The 15,628-nt window shown below is 37.0% G+C and overlaps 3 protein-coding genes across 3 annotated transcripts; 2 read left to right on the forward strand and 1 right to left on the reverse strand.

Annotated features, from left to right (window-relative positions):
* The first annotated feature begins 1,925 nt into the window (after nucleotides 1-1,925).
* LOC115705081 (U-box domain-containing protein 1-like) lies at nucleotides 1,926-4,172 on the forward strand. The gene has a single exon (XM_030632321.2). The coding sequence runs from the start codon at nucleotides 1,926-1,928 to the stop codon at nucleotides 4,008-4,010; it is 2,085 nt and encodes a 694-aa protein (XP_030488181.2). The 3' UTR covers nucleotides 4,011-4,172.
* LOC115705080 (UTP--glucose-1-phosphate uridylyltransferase 3, chloroplastic) lies at nucleotides 4,154-10,469 on the reverse strand. The gene is made up of 18 exons (XM_030632320.2): nucleotides 10,323-10,469; nucleotides 9,479-10,188; nucleotides 9,077-9,257; nucleotides 8,847-8,996; nucleotides 8,238-8,399; nucleotides 7,964-8,136; nucleotides 7,825-7,891; nucleotides 7,436-7,602; nucleotides 6,947-7,105; nucleotides 6,561-6,652; nucleotides 6,375-6,469; nucleotides 6,124-6,201; nucleotides 5,899-5,991; nucleotides 5,553-5,627; nucleotides 5,388-5,479; nucleotides 5,154-5,316; nucleotides 4,623-4,674; nucleotides 4,154-4,482 (listed from the first exon to the last, which is right to left on the reverse strand). Exons 2-18 carry the CDS (start codon nucleotides 10,174-10,176, stop codon nucleotides 4,370-4,372), a joined length of 2,610 nt encoding a protein of 869 aa, XP_030488180.2. The 5' UTR covers nucleotides 10,177-10,188; nucleotides 10,323-10,469; the 3' UTR covers nucleotides 4,154-4,369.
* Nucleotides 10,470-11,886: 1,417 nt separating this feature from the next.
* Nucleotides 11,887-14,280, forward strand: LOC133036772 (uncharacterized). Its single transcript, XM_061113512.1, has 3 exons — nucleotides 11,887-11,998; nucleotides 12,812-13,277; nucleotides 13,344-14,280. Exons 1-3 carry the CDS (start codon nucleotides 11,887-11,889, stop codon nucleotides 14,278-14,280), a joined length of 1,515 nt encoding a protein of 504 aa, XP_060969495.1.
* The last annotated feature ends 1,348 nt before the right edge of the window (nucleotides 14,281-15,628 follow it).

A 15,628-nucleotide genomic window follows, 5' to 3' on the forward strand; every position in this document is an offset into this window, starting at 1 on the left:
GAATACCTATAAATAACACTAAAAATAGTATAGCCTAATCACTGTATAAGTATTGATACATCAATTTTTTGAACGTCAATAAAACTACTATATTGCAACAAAATATCAAAATTACATGTCCAGATCAATATCGAGATATGAATTCAAATTTTGTATATTCTTTAGATTGAAATTGAATAATTCGAACATTAACATTCTAAAGAAACAACATTAATGCAACTATTATAATTGTGAGATCGTAGTGATAAGCATTTTTTGTATGATACATGATTTAAATTGGTCGAGAAACTCTAGTTCAACTTCTGTAAATTGAATTTATGATAATTAGTTTTCTAGAATTTGAATTAATTTTTAAGGTTAAGTTTACGTTTCAAACCTTTTTTTATTTTGCAAATTAATTACTTTAAGTTGATTTACTGTTTGAGATTTTGTTTTTCTCGGGTTGATTCGTCAAAATTAATGGTGTTTTTTTATCGTTAGAGTTGTTGCGTCGTTACAAATCGAGGATTATTGTTGTATAGGTTGGTATTCTTGATGCGATTAGAATTTGTGAGAAAAATATATTTTTGTAATGAAATATATTTGGACCATATAAAAGTTAAATAGGCTTGTCTAATGTATTTTTGTAATTTTTTTTCCTAGGTATATAACAGAAGATTTTCTTAAAAAGATTGGATGTGGTAACATTTACCATAACTAAAGTTCTTTGTTTTTTTACACATGCCTCTCCCGTTTTAAACATAAATTTCCTAAAACACAATTATCCTTGCAAATTAATAACTACGATCAAGTCCATTTTATTAATGGTTATTTAAATTCTAATGGGATTTTTAAATGGACTGAATTGTCATCTTTATATCAACCTAAAGAATATTTTTATTATAAGTAGTAGAAATAATGGGAAACTCAAAACTTAAAATAGTAGTGAAGTGACGTGGTGGAATGCAAATGCGTGTCATAATGAATCAACGGGTTTTCATGGGGCCGAAATCGGCTAACAAGGCATAAAGACAAGAAGAAACTTCAACTTAAAATTGAAATCCAACGTCTCTTTGAATCGTAGAAACAATTATGTAACATTTTCAAGTTTATAAATATGTAATATATATATTTATATAATATATATATTAGGGTTCGTTTGGAAAGCCGTATTAGGCCGTATTGTATTGTATTATATTAAATTGGATTATATATCATATTTTTATATAATACTATGTTAAACTTTAATTTATACTAAAATATTATATATTTAGGTGTCCATAAAAGTTAATACCACATATAGTTTTACATAAAAATATTGCATAAAATACAATTCAATATAATACAATACAATACAATACGACCTAATACAGCGTTCCAAACGAGCCCTTATTCTAACTTAAGGATTATGTACACACACACACAAACAAAGAAGAAGACAAAACAAAAATCAATTGTTTTATATATATTTTACATAAAACAATTGACCGTTGATCCTAAAGAGTGTCTTGTGTTTCAGTTCCTACTTTTCCCAATATTCTATTGTAGCAAAATGGATTACTTAAAAGGAGAAATTAAAGAAGGTTTAGTAAAAGAACGAACATAACAACTGTAATGAACTAAAGGACAAGCATACAAGTTTGACAAGGATGATTTATATAATAAGATAATGCAAATTGTACTTATAAAAATCACAGAAGAATAAGCTAGCTAAATTGAGGAGGCAGGAACATCCTCCAAGTGGCAGCAAGCTAGATTTCATTCACTTTACCGTTTTTATTGTCCACAATATAGAAATAAACAAGCAGAAGCAGCCAAATAGTTCATGCAATTAACTAAAGGTTATATTTCTAAGAACTTTGGCAAATCCAACAATCAAGAAGTGTAAGAAAAAGTTTTGTTATTAATGATGAAAAGAATCATACTTGGATAGTGATCAGAATTCCATGGACGCGGTCGCTCTGCCTTCCATGATCGTTTCCTCGGGCTTTTTGCCAACTGGGTCTCTGCTAGAATCATTGATTTATGTATGCAGCGAAGTTGGTTCGATGGAAGAGTTTCCAATTCCACAAGTTAGGAATATCTCAACAATGATAAGAAGGATCAAGCTTCTCTCTTCTTTGTTTGAGGAGATTAAAGAAACCAATCGTCCACTCCCTCCATCTTCAATTCTCTGTCTTACTGAACTTTTCTCAGTGATTCGAAGAGTGAAGTTCCTGATTCAAGGCTGCAAAAATGGAAGCTCTCTTTGGGGACTCATGCAGACAGAGCTTATCTCTAACCAGTTTCATGTCTTGGTCAAAGAGTTGGTAAGTACACTCGATATCTTGCCTCTTAGTCTCCTCAACATTTCAGCTGACATCAAGGAGCAAATTGAGTTACTTCACAGGCAAGCAAGTAGAGTAGAGATGTTTATTGACATTAGAGATCTCCAAAGAAGAGAGGAGCTTCTCCAACTGATGGCAAGCAATAATGAGAAGAACACTTGCAGAAAAGGGTTACTAGATTTCGGTAGAGCGGGAGAGATTTTCAACAGCATTGGTCTCAAAACCCCAGAAGATTATGAGGAAGAGATTTCGAAACTAGAGGCAGAAGTCAAAAAACAAGCCGGTACCGGTGGACTAATAGTGGTGTCCAATCTTAACAACTTGATATCTTTTGTTTCGTATTGCCAGTCCATGATTTTCAGGGATCAAGAACATGAGAAAACCAAACAAGACCTTCTTAAGAAGAAACTGTTGTGTTCATCCACGGCTAAGAGCTACAATAGCTCTTCATCATCTCAATCTATTAATATCCCAGATGAATTTCGATGCCCCATTTCACTAGACTTGATTAAAGACCCTGTGATCGTGGCCTCGGGACACACTTACGATCGAAACTCGATTGCTCAATGGATCGATTCAGGGCACCACACATGCCCCAAGAGTGGACAAAGGCTTATTCACATGGCCCTAATACCCAACTACGCACTAAAGTCTCTAATGGAACAATGGAGCCAAGAAAACGAAGTACCATTAGACGAGACACAAGTGTCGTTTCTCTCGTGCATAGAGAGAAATGATAGCAAAAGAGGAGGGCATGTCGTGGAGAAAGCTGCCGTTGATCATATATCAGCCGTTAAAGCCGCCGCGGATGCCATCAAAATGACGGCGGAATTCTTAGTCGGAAAACTAGCCACAGGATCACACGAGATCCAACGGCAGGCGGCTTACGAGCTCCGTTTGCTGGCCAAAACCAGCATGGACAATCGGAGAATCATCACCGAGGCCGGAGCTATCCCATTCCTCGTGATGCTTTTGAGCTCAAACGATCCGAGAATTCAGGAAAACGCAGTCACCGCTCTCCTAAACCTTTCGATCTTCAACAATAACAAGGTTCTGATAATGGCGGCCGGGGCAATCGACAACGTCATTAACGTCTTGGAATCGGGAAAGACCATGGAAGCTAGGGAGAACGCTGCGGCGGCGATCTTCAGCTTGTCGATGATCGACGACTGCAAGGTTGAAATCGGAGCTCGACCGAGAGCGATTCCGGCATTAGTAGGGCTTCTTAGAGAGGGAAGTCCCGCCGGGAAAAAGGACGCGGCGACGGCCATCATAAACCTGGCCGTTTACAATGCAAATAAGCTAGCAATTGTGGCTGCAGGAGCGATCCCTTTGCTGATCGACCTGTTAATGGATGAGAAAGCCGCCATAACCGACGATGCTTTGGCTGTTCTGGCTTCGCTTTTGGGGTGTTCAGAAGGAGTAGAAGAAATCAGGAAGAGTAAAATCCTTGTACCGATTCTGATAGACCTTCTGAGGTTTGGGTCTCCGAAAGGGAAGGAGAATTCAATAACACTGCTGTTGGGGCTGTGTAAAGATGGTGGCGAAGAGGTGGCCAAACGTCTTCTGATAAACCCTAGAAGCATTCCATGTCTTCATGGCTTGGCCACTGATGGGTCCTTGAAAGCAAGAAGAAAAGCCGATGCTTTGCTTAGATTACTCAATAGGTCTTGCTTTCAGTCTCACAGTCAAATCAGATTGTGACAAACCAAGAGAGAAAGACTTGTATATTTGTGGACAAAACAAAACAAAAACCATAACCATACTTTTTTTTTTATAAAATGATTTTGTTTGTGTGATGAAATTTGTGGGTTTGTTTCAAATTTTGAATCTAAAGAACAAAGGAATAACTGAAATGTTCTTTCATTGCTTGAATACTCTATATAATAATACATTTTACATGAGTTGTATATAATTAGACGATGAGAGATTTGGTTCAACTTGTGTTTAACCAATCGAATCTCAACAAATTTTGACCTTTATGAGGGTGAGTGAGATACGATCCACGCCATCTGTGAACCAGGATTCACGTCTGGGGATTGAGAATTGGGTGATTATTAAATTCAAAATTCTACTAATTCCAACTCAATGTGAGAGCCCTTTATCATGTACTTCCAGTACCAGCTTCCACTTTCTACCATGTTCTTATCAATAGGTTCTAATTGAACTGCCATACCTGTTTTTACAATGAAATAATGGATGAGAGTGAGAAAATGTAGTAGTCCAATATGGGAGGTAAATTTTCTGACAGTATAATGGCAGTTTGGAATAAAAACATAACAGTTAACGCTGAAAAAAGTTTAAAACCTGAATTACCTGTTGTGATCTTTAATTTGTACCCATTTGGAACTTCAAATATATGATCTCCCTGAATGATAAAAAAATATTAGAAGAATTTTAGACTTTCTTCTAAAATATTTTATAACTAAGCAGTACAGCAGATAACAGGTTTTGTCAACCTTGTAGGCATTCTTTTCATATGCACTAAAGATATTACACCTATTCACCTTTAAAATAATGAGTCTCAATTTAAATAAATGTGATTGGTTAGTGTGTACTGGATGATGCATATTTTACTGCACATATTATTACTCATTAATCATTACTAATAAGTTTGAATCCCAAATTGTTACTGTTATAAGTAACAATATTTTGATAGCACTAGTGGAATTTATAATAATTTTGAGAGCAATAACAAAAAAATTGACATTAACTGATCGAAAATGAAGAAATCACCAGACTCCCATAATTAAAACTAACATAACATGTCAAAAGTTTCTTATTTTACGAGTTACCACTCAGATTATAGTAATTTGGCCACCTATAGCAATTAGCAGTTAGTCTGACCTGTATGGTGACATCTCTAGCCTCAAATTCAGCATTTCCATGCAATATAATTTTACAAGACTCGAACCGTTGAACTTGATGCTTCCAATATACATTGTGTCCACAATTCCAGTCGACTCCCTGATTCTGCACTTCAACGTTCTCTAATCTACATCTTCCACACCTATCAAAATGTTTTAATGATTAATGATAGTATTGCCTCCAAATTCTTCAAAAAATGAAAATAACACGAACCTGTGGCCATATTGCAGGATATGTTCCCCATTATCATCAATCCTATTTGAGCCCATAATGTTGGCTGCCTCTATAATCAGGCTTCCATCAAGCTGGAAAACAGAAACCAGATCGTTTCAGCACAATAGTAAAGTAAGTTAAATACTCTATTCATGCATTACTAACCTCAACATTCCTCCACAGGAACTCTGCGACCTCTACTTTTAATTCAGATCCCTTGGATATAGAACCTCCATTGAACTGGAGTTCATGTCATAGCAAAAGATAATGAGGAAACTATAAGAAAATGATCACAAATATGTAGTCTCAGATGACAATATCTACATTCTATAGCCTCTCAATTATTGACAGGTTAAAAGCAAACAAAAAATGAGAAGCAGATGGCATCTGCATTTGGGAACTAGGATTAATAAATAATCAAAAGCTTATATTTACCGTTCAAATCATAAACCAGGAATATGAGTTGAAGAATGAACCGTGGTATATACAGCAAGGACCATGATGAACTTACTTTTTGCCTTGTGACCTCCCAGAGCGGACCAAGAGCAGGGTGCAGGAGAATAAGAAATGGTGGTCCAGAAATATATTTTTCATTACCTTCAATCTGCAGGTTACGCAACAGAAATTACTATCAAGGTTTTTGAAGGAAGATCCATGGCATTCAGCTTGAGCAAAGTTTAACCCTTGTAAGTGAATTTAATATCAATATTTAAATTTTGATACAACAGAGTTGTACCTCAGGAAGTCCAATTTCACACTGAGAAAGAATATCACATGAGTTTCTTAAGATATCAAGCAGTGAACCATCAGGAGTCTGCATAGGAATATTCAAGCATGTAAACATGGTGGAATGAACAATTTAAACATTATGCTATTTAATGTCCTGGTGATAAATGAATTTCAAGCATGTAAATTAGTGATAACTGAAGTTCTTCACAGACAGAAATAAAAAAAAGGTAAATAGGATTATAATCATAAAAGAATGACCTGGTGTAAATTTTTGTTCGCAAGTTTTCTTTGCTTCTTAGCAGATGATGTAACTCTTCTTCTTTCATTAAACACAATGAAGGAATCAAGATTATCTGTTAAATCAGGCCACTACAGTTAGGTTTGCATACCGTTGACAAAGCAAGAGGAAGGTAAGAATGATCAACTAGATAAACAATCATATACCTTCCACATCCTTAGAACGTTGAGATGGAAAGGTGTTAAAAAAGTTATCAGCAATATTTTGCATTGTGCATTCCAGCCTACCACCCAAGACACTGAAAAAGATCCACTAGTTAGGTGTCTTAACATTTATCAGCAGTAGACACTCACATTGTAACTTGCAATTATAGAGTGCAATGAAGTTTCGAATAAATTATTCAAAAACTGAATGGTATAATGTTCGTTAATTATCCTTATTTCACAAATGAAAAGAGATAATTGAATAAATGTCAGCATATATTGCAAAGCAAACAATATGTACATGTTTTCAGTTTAGGTGGAATCAATCATAAATAATTATTGCTGATTGCAGAGGATAGTTATATAAGAGAAGATGAGAGAATAAGTACCTGTGTGGTTTCCCAAAATAGTCTACAAATGAGATTTGCTTTTTCGTATTGAGCACCATGCCAGGTAAACTGTTACTGTTATTACTTGATCCAACTGATTCTGCAGAAAGTAGATCCACATACAAGATGTTTGTATTCGCAGGGAACTCGGCCTGCAAACTTTTTTGTACAAATGAAATTATTTATCAGAAATTTTTTAATCATATGCAACAACATTAAGCTCATTAGCATGTACTATAGCACCAATTCATCTTAATCTAATTACATGTAGATACTAAAAACTTTTAAGAGATCACAGACACACACACATAGTGCCAATGAATGAAGTTAAATAACTACTTAGCACCATTTTATCATTAACGTGTAGAAATTAATAACTATGAAAAATCTCATTTTTCTATATTGGGAAGACATTCCTAGTTTCATCCGACTGACCCCTTATTACAACCTGATTGATTATGCCAACTTTGTAAGTGAACCAGACTATACCTATTGGTTGAACGATGTCCATCTGCAATCCCAAACTTTTCAAACTCAGTATATTCAATGCAAGATAAACCATAGGCCCACTTCCCATCATTATTTTTCTTCTCAATAAGAACATTAATTCCTTCTGTAGCTTCCAAGTTCCGCTTACAGGATGCAAAGCCCAATTTCTGTTACATGTTCAAATTAAATATTACGTAAACGAAAAAATAAAATAAAAAGGAATATCTTAAAATTGGTATGAACCAATAAAAACAGTGCCAGCTTCTCACAGATCAAGTACCTATTGAGTTCAAAAGAGAAGAGAAGATAAAGAAAACAGCCATGATGCTATACAGAGTTTCAAGTTCAATTCTTTTCCTTTTAAGTTTCTTATCAAGATAAAATTATACCTTTCCTTCATGTAAACCAATTCCTGCTAATGCCAAGAGGGTCAAATCTGTGGCTGCGACAACATTACTGCAGAGGTTCACCATCATTAAGAGTAGAATATATGAAATGTTGCATTACCATTATGTTACTAGGTCATACCTGACTTGTCGAACAGTTGCTCCTTTTCTTCTGTGATCATAGAACCATTTAAAAATGCCTTTGTCATTTGCAAGTTTCCATATTACACCATGACCACCCGGTTTGCATACAACTGAAAAAGGTTTGCTAACTAACCATTGGCCATCTTCAGCACTAACAGCTGGAACAAGAGGCTGGAAATTCACAAACTTCCGTGAGCAACAATATTCATCAATGCAAACTTCCTCAAAAGAAGTGTACTACATATCCTCATAGTGATTCCAATAAAAAAAACCTGTTCAAAAAGTTGGAATCTTGATTGACCTCTTCCAAACCATCCAAGCTTTTCACAAAGAGAAGTGATGTGATCATGGTTATTCTTTGCAGAACTTGTCATGATTGCAACCGGGGTGATGCATTGTTTCCCATAAATCTTGTAGTACAAAAACTCTCTCGCCTTGAAAGGGAAAAAAAATAACAATATGATGGTGTAACTTAATAACAGAGCATGCACTGTAATGCTAACAGAGCATTCACTTTAGTGCTGGTCATATTCTTATTAATCATCTAAAGACTACCATTGGTTGGAAAGAATGAAAACAAAGACTTAGGAATGAGAATAAGAATAGAATGGAATAAAATTTAATAAGCATAAAATATATTTCATAAAAAATATAATTTTTTTTATCATTTCCTATTGAAATGGACTTTCTTATTTTTAAATGAAATAGTAACTCCACTAAAATGGTGAAAAAATTATTCTATTAGAATGACATTCCAATACTACAAAATGCAAACAAACCATAAAAATAGAATGAAAACTAAATATTTTCCATCCCTTTCCGTTCCATTACCCCAAACAAAAACACTCATGGTTTCACGTTTGACAAACAGGGAACTATACCTGAAGATCTCTTATTAGACCTTCCAACAAAGTCCGTCCACCATAAGGAAGCATCGCAGCAGGAAGGCATTCTCCTGTGTCAGGATCAACAAAGCCAAGCCGGTCTGCAGCACCTCCCAAAGGATAAATTTCACCTAGGTATGGCAAACCCTAAAAAAGGATAAGATATTGCAGTTCAAGCTAACTTGTGGAACCTCGTCAATTTATAAAACACATAAAAAACTACCAACCTCAATTCCCCATAAAGCAGCCTGTGATGCATACTCTGTATTTTGAGAAAGATCCACTCCATTAGGAGAATGAATTTCCAAAAGCTGGCACTCCATCTGTTCATGTTTGTGTTTGGACCTTATTGTAGTTTGTGTTTCAACTCTTGTCTGGGCAAGAAGCTCCAAAACTGTTAACTGGTATCTGCAACATTTATGTAATAAGACCATTAAAACGAAACGTATACAAATTGGTATCAACAAAATTAGAAAAAACAGACTCAAGATTCAAATGGCATCAACATAATTAGGAAAAGAAGAGAAAATCCATCAAACTAATTCATTTTTTTACACGATAAAAACAATGAAAACGATTAAATAAGGAAAATACAATGAAACTTAATAAACATAAATAGTAAAACTTACCCAATAATTCCTCCAATGCTGTCATAAAACTCTTCAACGTCTCCCAAATGTTTTAAAAGTTTCTTCAAGTCCACAAAGTCTTCATCGCCCAATGTCAAACCAAGATTGCTCTCATCAACTTTACCGCCATTAACGTCCAATTTCTCAATCATCCCAACCAGAGCATAGAGCGCACTCTTAATTGAGCTCCTCGTCGACTCCAATTCCTCATCCTCAAACTCAAGCCCGAAACAAAGCACGTGCTCTTGCCCGGACGCAACCAAACACTTAAGCAAGAACAACTCATAGGAACTCAAATTCACCGAAGCTAAAACCCTCGAAAACCCATTCCTACTGGAATTAAAGAATTCATTAACTCTCCGGTCTCTATCAACAACTCTGAGCTTCTGACTGAAGCTTCTAGAACCCGAGAGCCTGGAACGAAGAGCTTTAAGGCGTGAAATTTCTCGACGAATGTCAAACTCAGGAGGAGGAGGTTGGGCCGCGAATTCAACCGGTGCAGTGGTTACTCTGGTGATCGGAAAACGAGAAAGCGACGGCGAAAACGACGAATTTGAATTGGAGTTAGAGAAGGAGAAAGAGAGAGGAGGTGATTTTGTGAGGCGGAGAAAGTAGTGAGAGTGAGAGTTGGAATGGTTAGTGGTGGAGAAGATGAAGTGATTTTTGTGATTGAGTAGAGGAGAAGAGTGAGCAGCCATTGTTAACGGTCTCTATAGAAAGAAAAACAGAAAAAAGGTTTAGTTTTGAAAATAAATAAAATGGAGTAAAAGGGATAAAAAGATATACTCAAAGCATATGCGAACCCAAACTTTGGGAGAGAGAGAGAAAAAGAAAGAGCCTCAACTGTCAAATTGGAGGGAGTTTGGACCCTGAATTATCATCTTTCCTCTCACCGACCTTTTTGATTGGTTCTCTGTATTTTTAATTTTCTTTCTCTAAAGATTTTATAAAAAAAAAAAATAAAGGAGAATAGAAATTTGTTGTTCAAGAAAAAAAAGGAAGAAGAATAGAAATTTGTCGTTTATAGCCTCTAGAAAGAGACTGACTTATGAATTATGTTGTCGTTTAATTTGTAGTTTCGTAACAAAAACGACATCTTTATTAATAATAATATCTCCCTCCTCGATGACTTCTATGCTGATATTTTACAGCTCTCAGACTGAGACAACAATGAAGGCCCTTTTGCTAACTTACAATCAAATGGAGATTGTTATTTAGGTTTTTATATTAGTCCCATTTTCTTGGGAATTTTTTTATAAATATACATTATACACATTAATATAACATAAAAAATTATCATTTAAAAAGAATAAATTTATATGTCGTGTTGTTGCCTTAGTTTTCTCTCAATATGCGTAGCAATTTTATTATGGAACACGTGGCAGGTCAGGCTCTAAGACTTAGAGATAATTAAAGGAAAGTCATTACATAGACCAAATCTCCTCGAGACAACTCAATAACTACTCCAGGAGCCATGCCTCGGTCCGGAAAGGTCCGACTTGAGGTTGTCTTCAGGAGCTGGATAGCACCTAGCTCCTCCGAATTTAGGGTACTAGAGATGTACTATCAGGTAGCATTTAATGCAGCATGGAAGATGCGTCTACAAACGCATATGAGAGGATGTGTCAGACGCCATAAACCCGTCCTTCAGCAATTACGCGATAATCAAGGGTATAAATGACGGCTCCATTATGAACAATCACATCAATCAAGGAAAGATGAGGACTTGTCCCACCTAAACCCTACGCAACTTACTACGTACGTTGTGCATGCCCTACATCGTAGATTTGGGAACTTGTGCATAGCCAAGACAAGCACATAAGACAATTGAGACATTTCTTCTTCTAGACAACTACTATAAATACCCCTCAACCAAATTAATGAAGGGGGTCGGAAAAAAAAAAAAAAGTAGAACATTCTTTGTAAGAAATACTTACCTATTAATATCAAAGACTCGTGAAGTAAGGGTCATTAATGTCTCAACCACGTAAAAATATTTGAATCTACTCTTCTTAAACCATCTTTATTACATTAATTATTTAGTTGCCGAAAATTTCAATCAACATTTTGGTGCTTTCATTGAGAGTTGTAGAAAGCTTTACTCACAAAACAACATTATGAGAAGAACCAAGGTACAACGGTGGAGACTAGAAACTATAGGCGTCATCCTCGTCCCCCCCTCCCAAGATCCCTAGAATCCAGGAGACGAAGAGGCAGCTTCACGAGTAAACGTAGATACAGAAGAACAAGACGAAACAAATGATGAGGAATACGAAGAAAACCAAGAAGAATACGATGCCTATGATGATGGTAGTTACACCGAACTACTGGCCTTAAGGCAAAAGGTGGTCGATCACGAGGCCGAGCTAGCAGCGTAGAAAGAACAAAATAGGAAAATGCAAGAGATAATGGTCGCTATGCAAAAAGCTATGGAGACAGCAGGAATCCACGTGCATCCAAAGGCTATGCCTCCAAGACCATGCAAAACACAGGAAGAGTCTTTGCCAAGTACCCAAAGACGTAAAAATAGGGAACTAAGCCCTATCAGATATCCCTCGGATGGATGCCCAAAGAAAAATCCTACATCTTTCCCTAAAAAGAATAAGAAGGCTCAAGATCCGCAAAAAGTTCGCTCTGATTTCCTGTAAGGAAAAGATTCGTAGAGGGGCAGGCTCCCCAAAGAGAGCACTGGCCCTTAGGACCGAGAGGACCGAAAAAAATGTATATGTGCATCAAGAGCCCGGGGAAAGAGGTAGGAAACATCACAAGCATCCCCCTACTGACTTAAGGCAAAAGCTCAATAATAGACGCGGTGACCTCATGAATCATTTGGAGAAGAAAAAACAAGAGATACCAGTGTCGGAGGGCATCTTGAACGAAGGGATCTTGGCCGAACTAGTAATCCTCTGAAAAAGACATTGCCAAGATCTCACGTAGGCAAAAAGGGGATAATTCGAAGTTTGATTGTGAAAACCGGGAATCCTGTGCCAAAAAAAATCTGGAGATGGAGCTCCCTAAAAATTTTAAAATGCTTGAGATAACGATATACGCAGGAGATACGGACCCCAATGACCACATGTCTCGATTCAATCGAGTAATGATAGTCATGAGGGTTAGTAATGACGCAAAATGTTTATGTGTTCCACTAACATTAGGCGGATTCGCTGAAGAATGGTTCAAAAAATTAGAACCAAGATTCGTAGATTGTTAGAACAAATTACAAGTCAATTTTTGAAGACAGTTCATGGCAGCTAAGAAGATTAACCTCGAGGTGAGTGCCCTACCTAACATCAAGCAACTACCAACAGAAACCCTATAGAACTTCATAAAAAGATTCAAAGAAGAAGGCCTCAAAAACCAAAAAAGTTGATGATGGACAACAACTAGCACTACTCCAAGCTGGGACACGAACTGGAACTCCTTTTTGGAATGAGCTACAGCAAGAAGGAGCTACCAACCTCCAAGACTTCCAAAAAAGGGTTCAAAAATACATCAACTTGAAAGAGCCGCAGATAGTGGCCTACAGCGGGTATTATCCAACTGGTGGACCAGGATACATGCCAGGAACGCAACTGCCTAGAGTTGTCCTCCCCATTACACCACAGACAGATGAAATACAGTTTTCGACGACCCCAGGATATACTCAAAACCTCACTCTTGCTCTAGCTCAATCTAACCTTGGAGCGCCAACGAATAATCCCACCTCCAGGATGACTGCACAACTCCCAACTCAATCTGCACCAGCCACACGTATGGTGGGAGCCCCTCCAAAGCTCCCGAAGCAAGAGATCCTTAAAAGGTAACACTCGACCTGAGGATAAGAGACAAAGGAGAGGTTACACCCCCCAGTATACAAAATATACAGAACTCGTGGATACACAAGAACGAGTGTACTTCGTAACCTAGGAAACACTCATTACTGGAAGCCTCCCCCTTTGTACCGAGATAGCTCTCGGAGAGACCCCAACAAAAGGTGTGATTACCACAACGATATTGGTCACAACACTAACGAATGCAAGAATTTAAAGGATGAAATCGAGAGCTCAATTCGATTAGGCCATTTATATGAATGGATCAAAAACAGGTTACCACACCTAAATCCTGGACAAATTGAAGTCCAAATACCTCAAGGGGGGCCAGCAATTGCACCAGAAGGACGAATACCTCTTGGGGGTATGCCCCATCAGCAGGTGCCCGGACAACCTCCTTGGACAAATGGAAGGGTTGCTATGATCTCAGGAGGTCCTCACATAGGAGGGACCACGAGAAATGAGTTGAAGTGTTATGTCAAGGCTCTAAAGCATGATGGGGAGATATGGGAAGTTAGTCAACTTCTGGCCCAAAGACTGAGACCTATGGATCAACCCATCACCTTCACGGAGGAAGATGCTAAGCTAGTACGTTTCCTGCATCCTGACCCCTTAGTCATTGAAACCCTAATTGCGAACAAAATTGTACCCAGAATATTGGTGGACAACGAGAGTTTGGTGAACCTATTGTTTAAGGAGGCTTTCACGGCCATCGGGCTCACTGATCGAGACCTCTCCCCAAGCGGTTCAAAACTCACGAGATTTAACAGGACTACACTCGTTCCTATGGGAAAGGTTAGACTCCCCGTTACTCTATGTCTGGACACTCCACAAAGTACGTTCAAGTATTGTACCTTTGTGGTAGTAGATTGCCCCACTGCTTACAACGCTCTTCTAGGCCGTCTAGCCTTAGTTGACTTTAGAGCGGTCACTTCCATCAAGCACTTGTGCCTTAAGTTTCCCACTCAGACGGCTGGAATAAGAACGGTCTAGGGTAACCAAGGAGAGGTAAGACATGTTGGAATTATTTTACCAGGATCTAGATTTACTACCAAGTATGTTTGATTAACATCCTAATATGAATTCTAAAACAATGAAAATAAACACATATAAAGTTTAGAAAACCTTACAGTGGGTGCAGCGGAATAATATGACTCCTTCCATTCAGATCTCTAGCCATTGATTCCTTTCTGTAGCAGAGTGATAATTTTTATGCTTTTAAACTAAAGTATTGTGAGGAGAGTAATGAAAATGTGTTTATTTTGCTTAATTTTAATTAGTTTTAGTGTTATTTTCTATTTAGTAAACTAACCTTTAAGTTTTGTAAATATTGATATTGTTGGGTGTGTTTTTCCAATTAACTGTGCTTATTTTGTTGGAAAAGGAGGAATTAAATTGATAGGTAAAAGAAAAAGAAGCAAGGAAGAAAAGGAGCACAAGCTGAAACTGGGCTGATTGCTGAAGCAATGCTAAAGCAATGCTGAAGTGAATTCAAAGCATCTGGCGATGACGTGGAAACACGAATTTCACTTATCCACCTCATCAACTTCGGTCCAGTCACTCAAATTGCACCAGCCAGCTGACGTGGAAGAAAGGGGTCTAACCCTAGTGGGCCAAAGTGGAAAAGTTTGGGCTTCTATTTTGGGGTATGAAGTTTGTACCCTAAAAACCCAACAACAAAAAGAGAAAGAGAGGGAAGTACATGATCATCATATTCATTATCCAGTACGGAGCAGCTGCCATTTTTTCTGGAGAAGCTTTAATTCACAGCAGGGAGTACTAAAAAGAAGAAAGAAGAGGGGACCAAGCCTTAGTGTTTGACTTTTCTTTTACCCCTTCTCTTTAGTTTTCTTTCTTTACTCTCTTTTATTGTTTTTTGTACTTAGTATTAAAAACTTCTTGAGATTGTAAATTTGGGCAGCAGGCATGGATGAATTGTTTTTAGCTTGGATTTTATCTTCTTACTTGAATATGAGCTAAACTTTTGAGGCTTCAATGACTATGAACTTCTAAGTTGGGTATGATTAAATTTTAAGCTTACTTTAGCATTTGTTTGCCTTTGTTCATTCAAGTGAGTTTCATTTTAATTGATTGTTGTTTCTTGGCCATGAAGAACAATTTGCTAAGCTAGATCTTGTACTGGAAGGGCTAGATCTAGTAGTTCAACTTGAATGAAGCAAGTGAAAACCTAGATTTAGGTTTTTCTTTGTAAGTGGGATAGGAATATTTCATTTACCTTGCATAACTTACCAAATTAATGTTTAAATAGTGTTCTGCTTGCTGGTTTGATATAGGAATATATTGAGCTAAATGGTAGAATTAAAGTTGTGAATGTTGGAAA

Source organism: Cannabis sativa, chromosome 1 (genome assembly GCF_029168945.1).
Source record: "Cannabis sativa cultivar Pink pepper isolate KNU-18-1 chromosome 1, ASM2916894v1, whole genome shotgun sequence".
NCBI lineage: Eukaryota > Viridiplantae > Streptophyta > Magnoliopsida > Rosales > Cannabaceae > Cannabis > Cannabis sativa.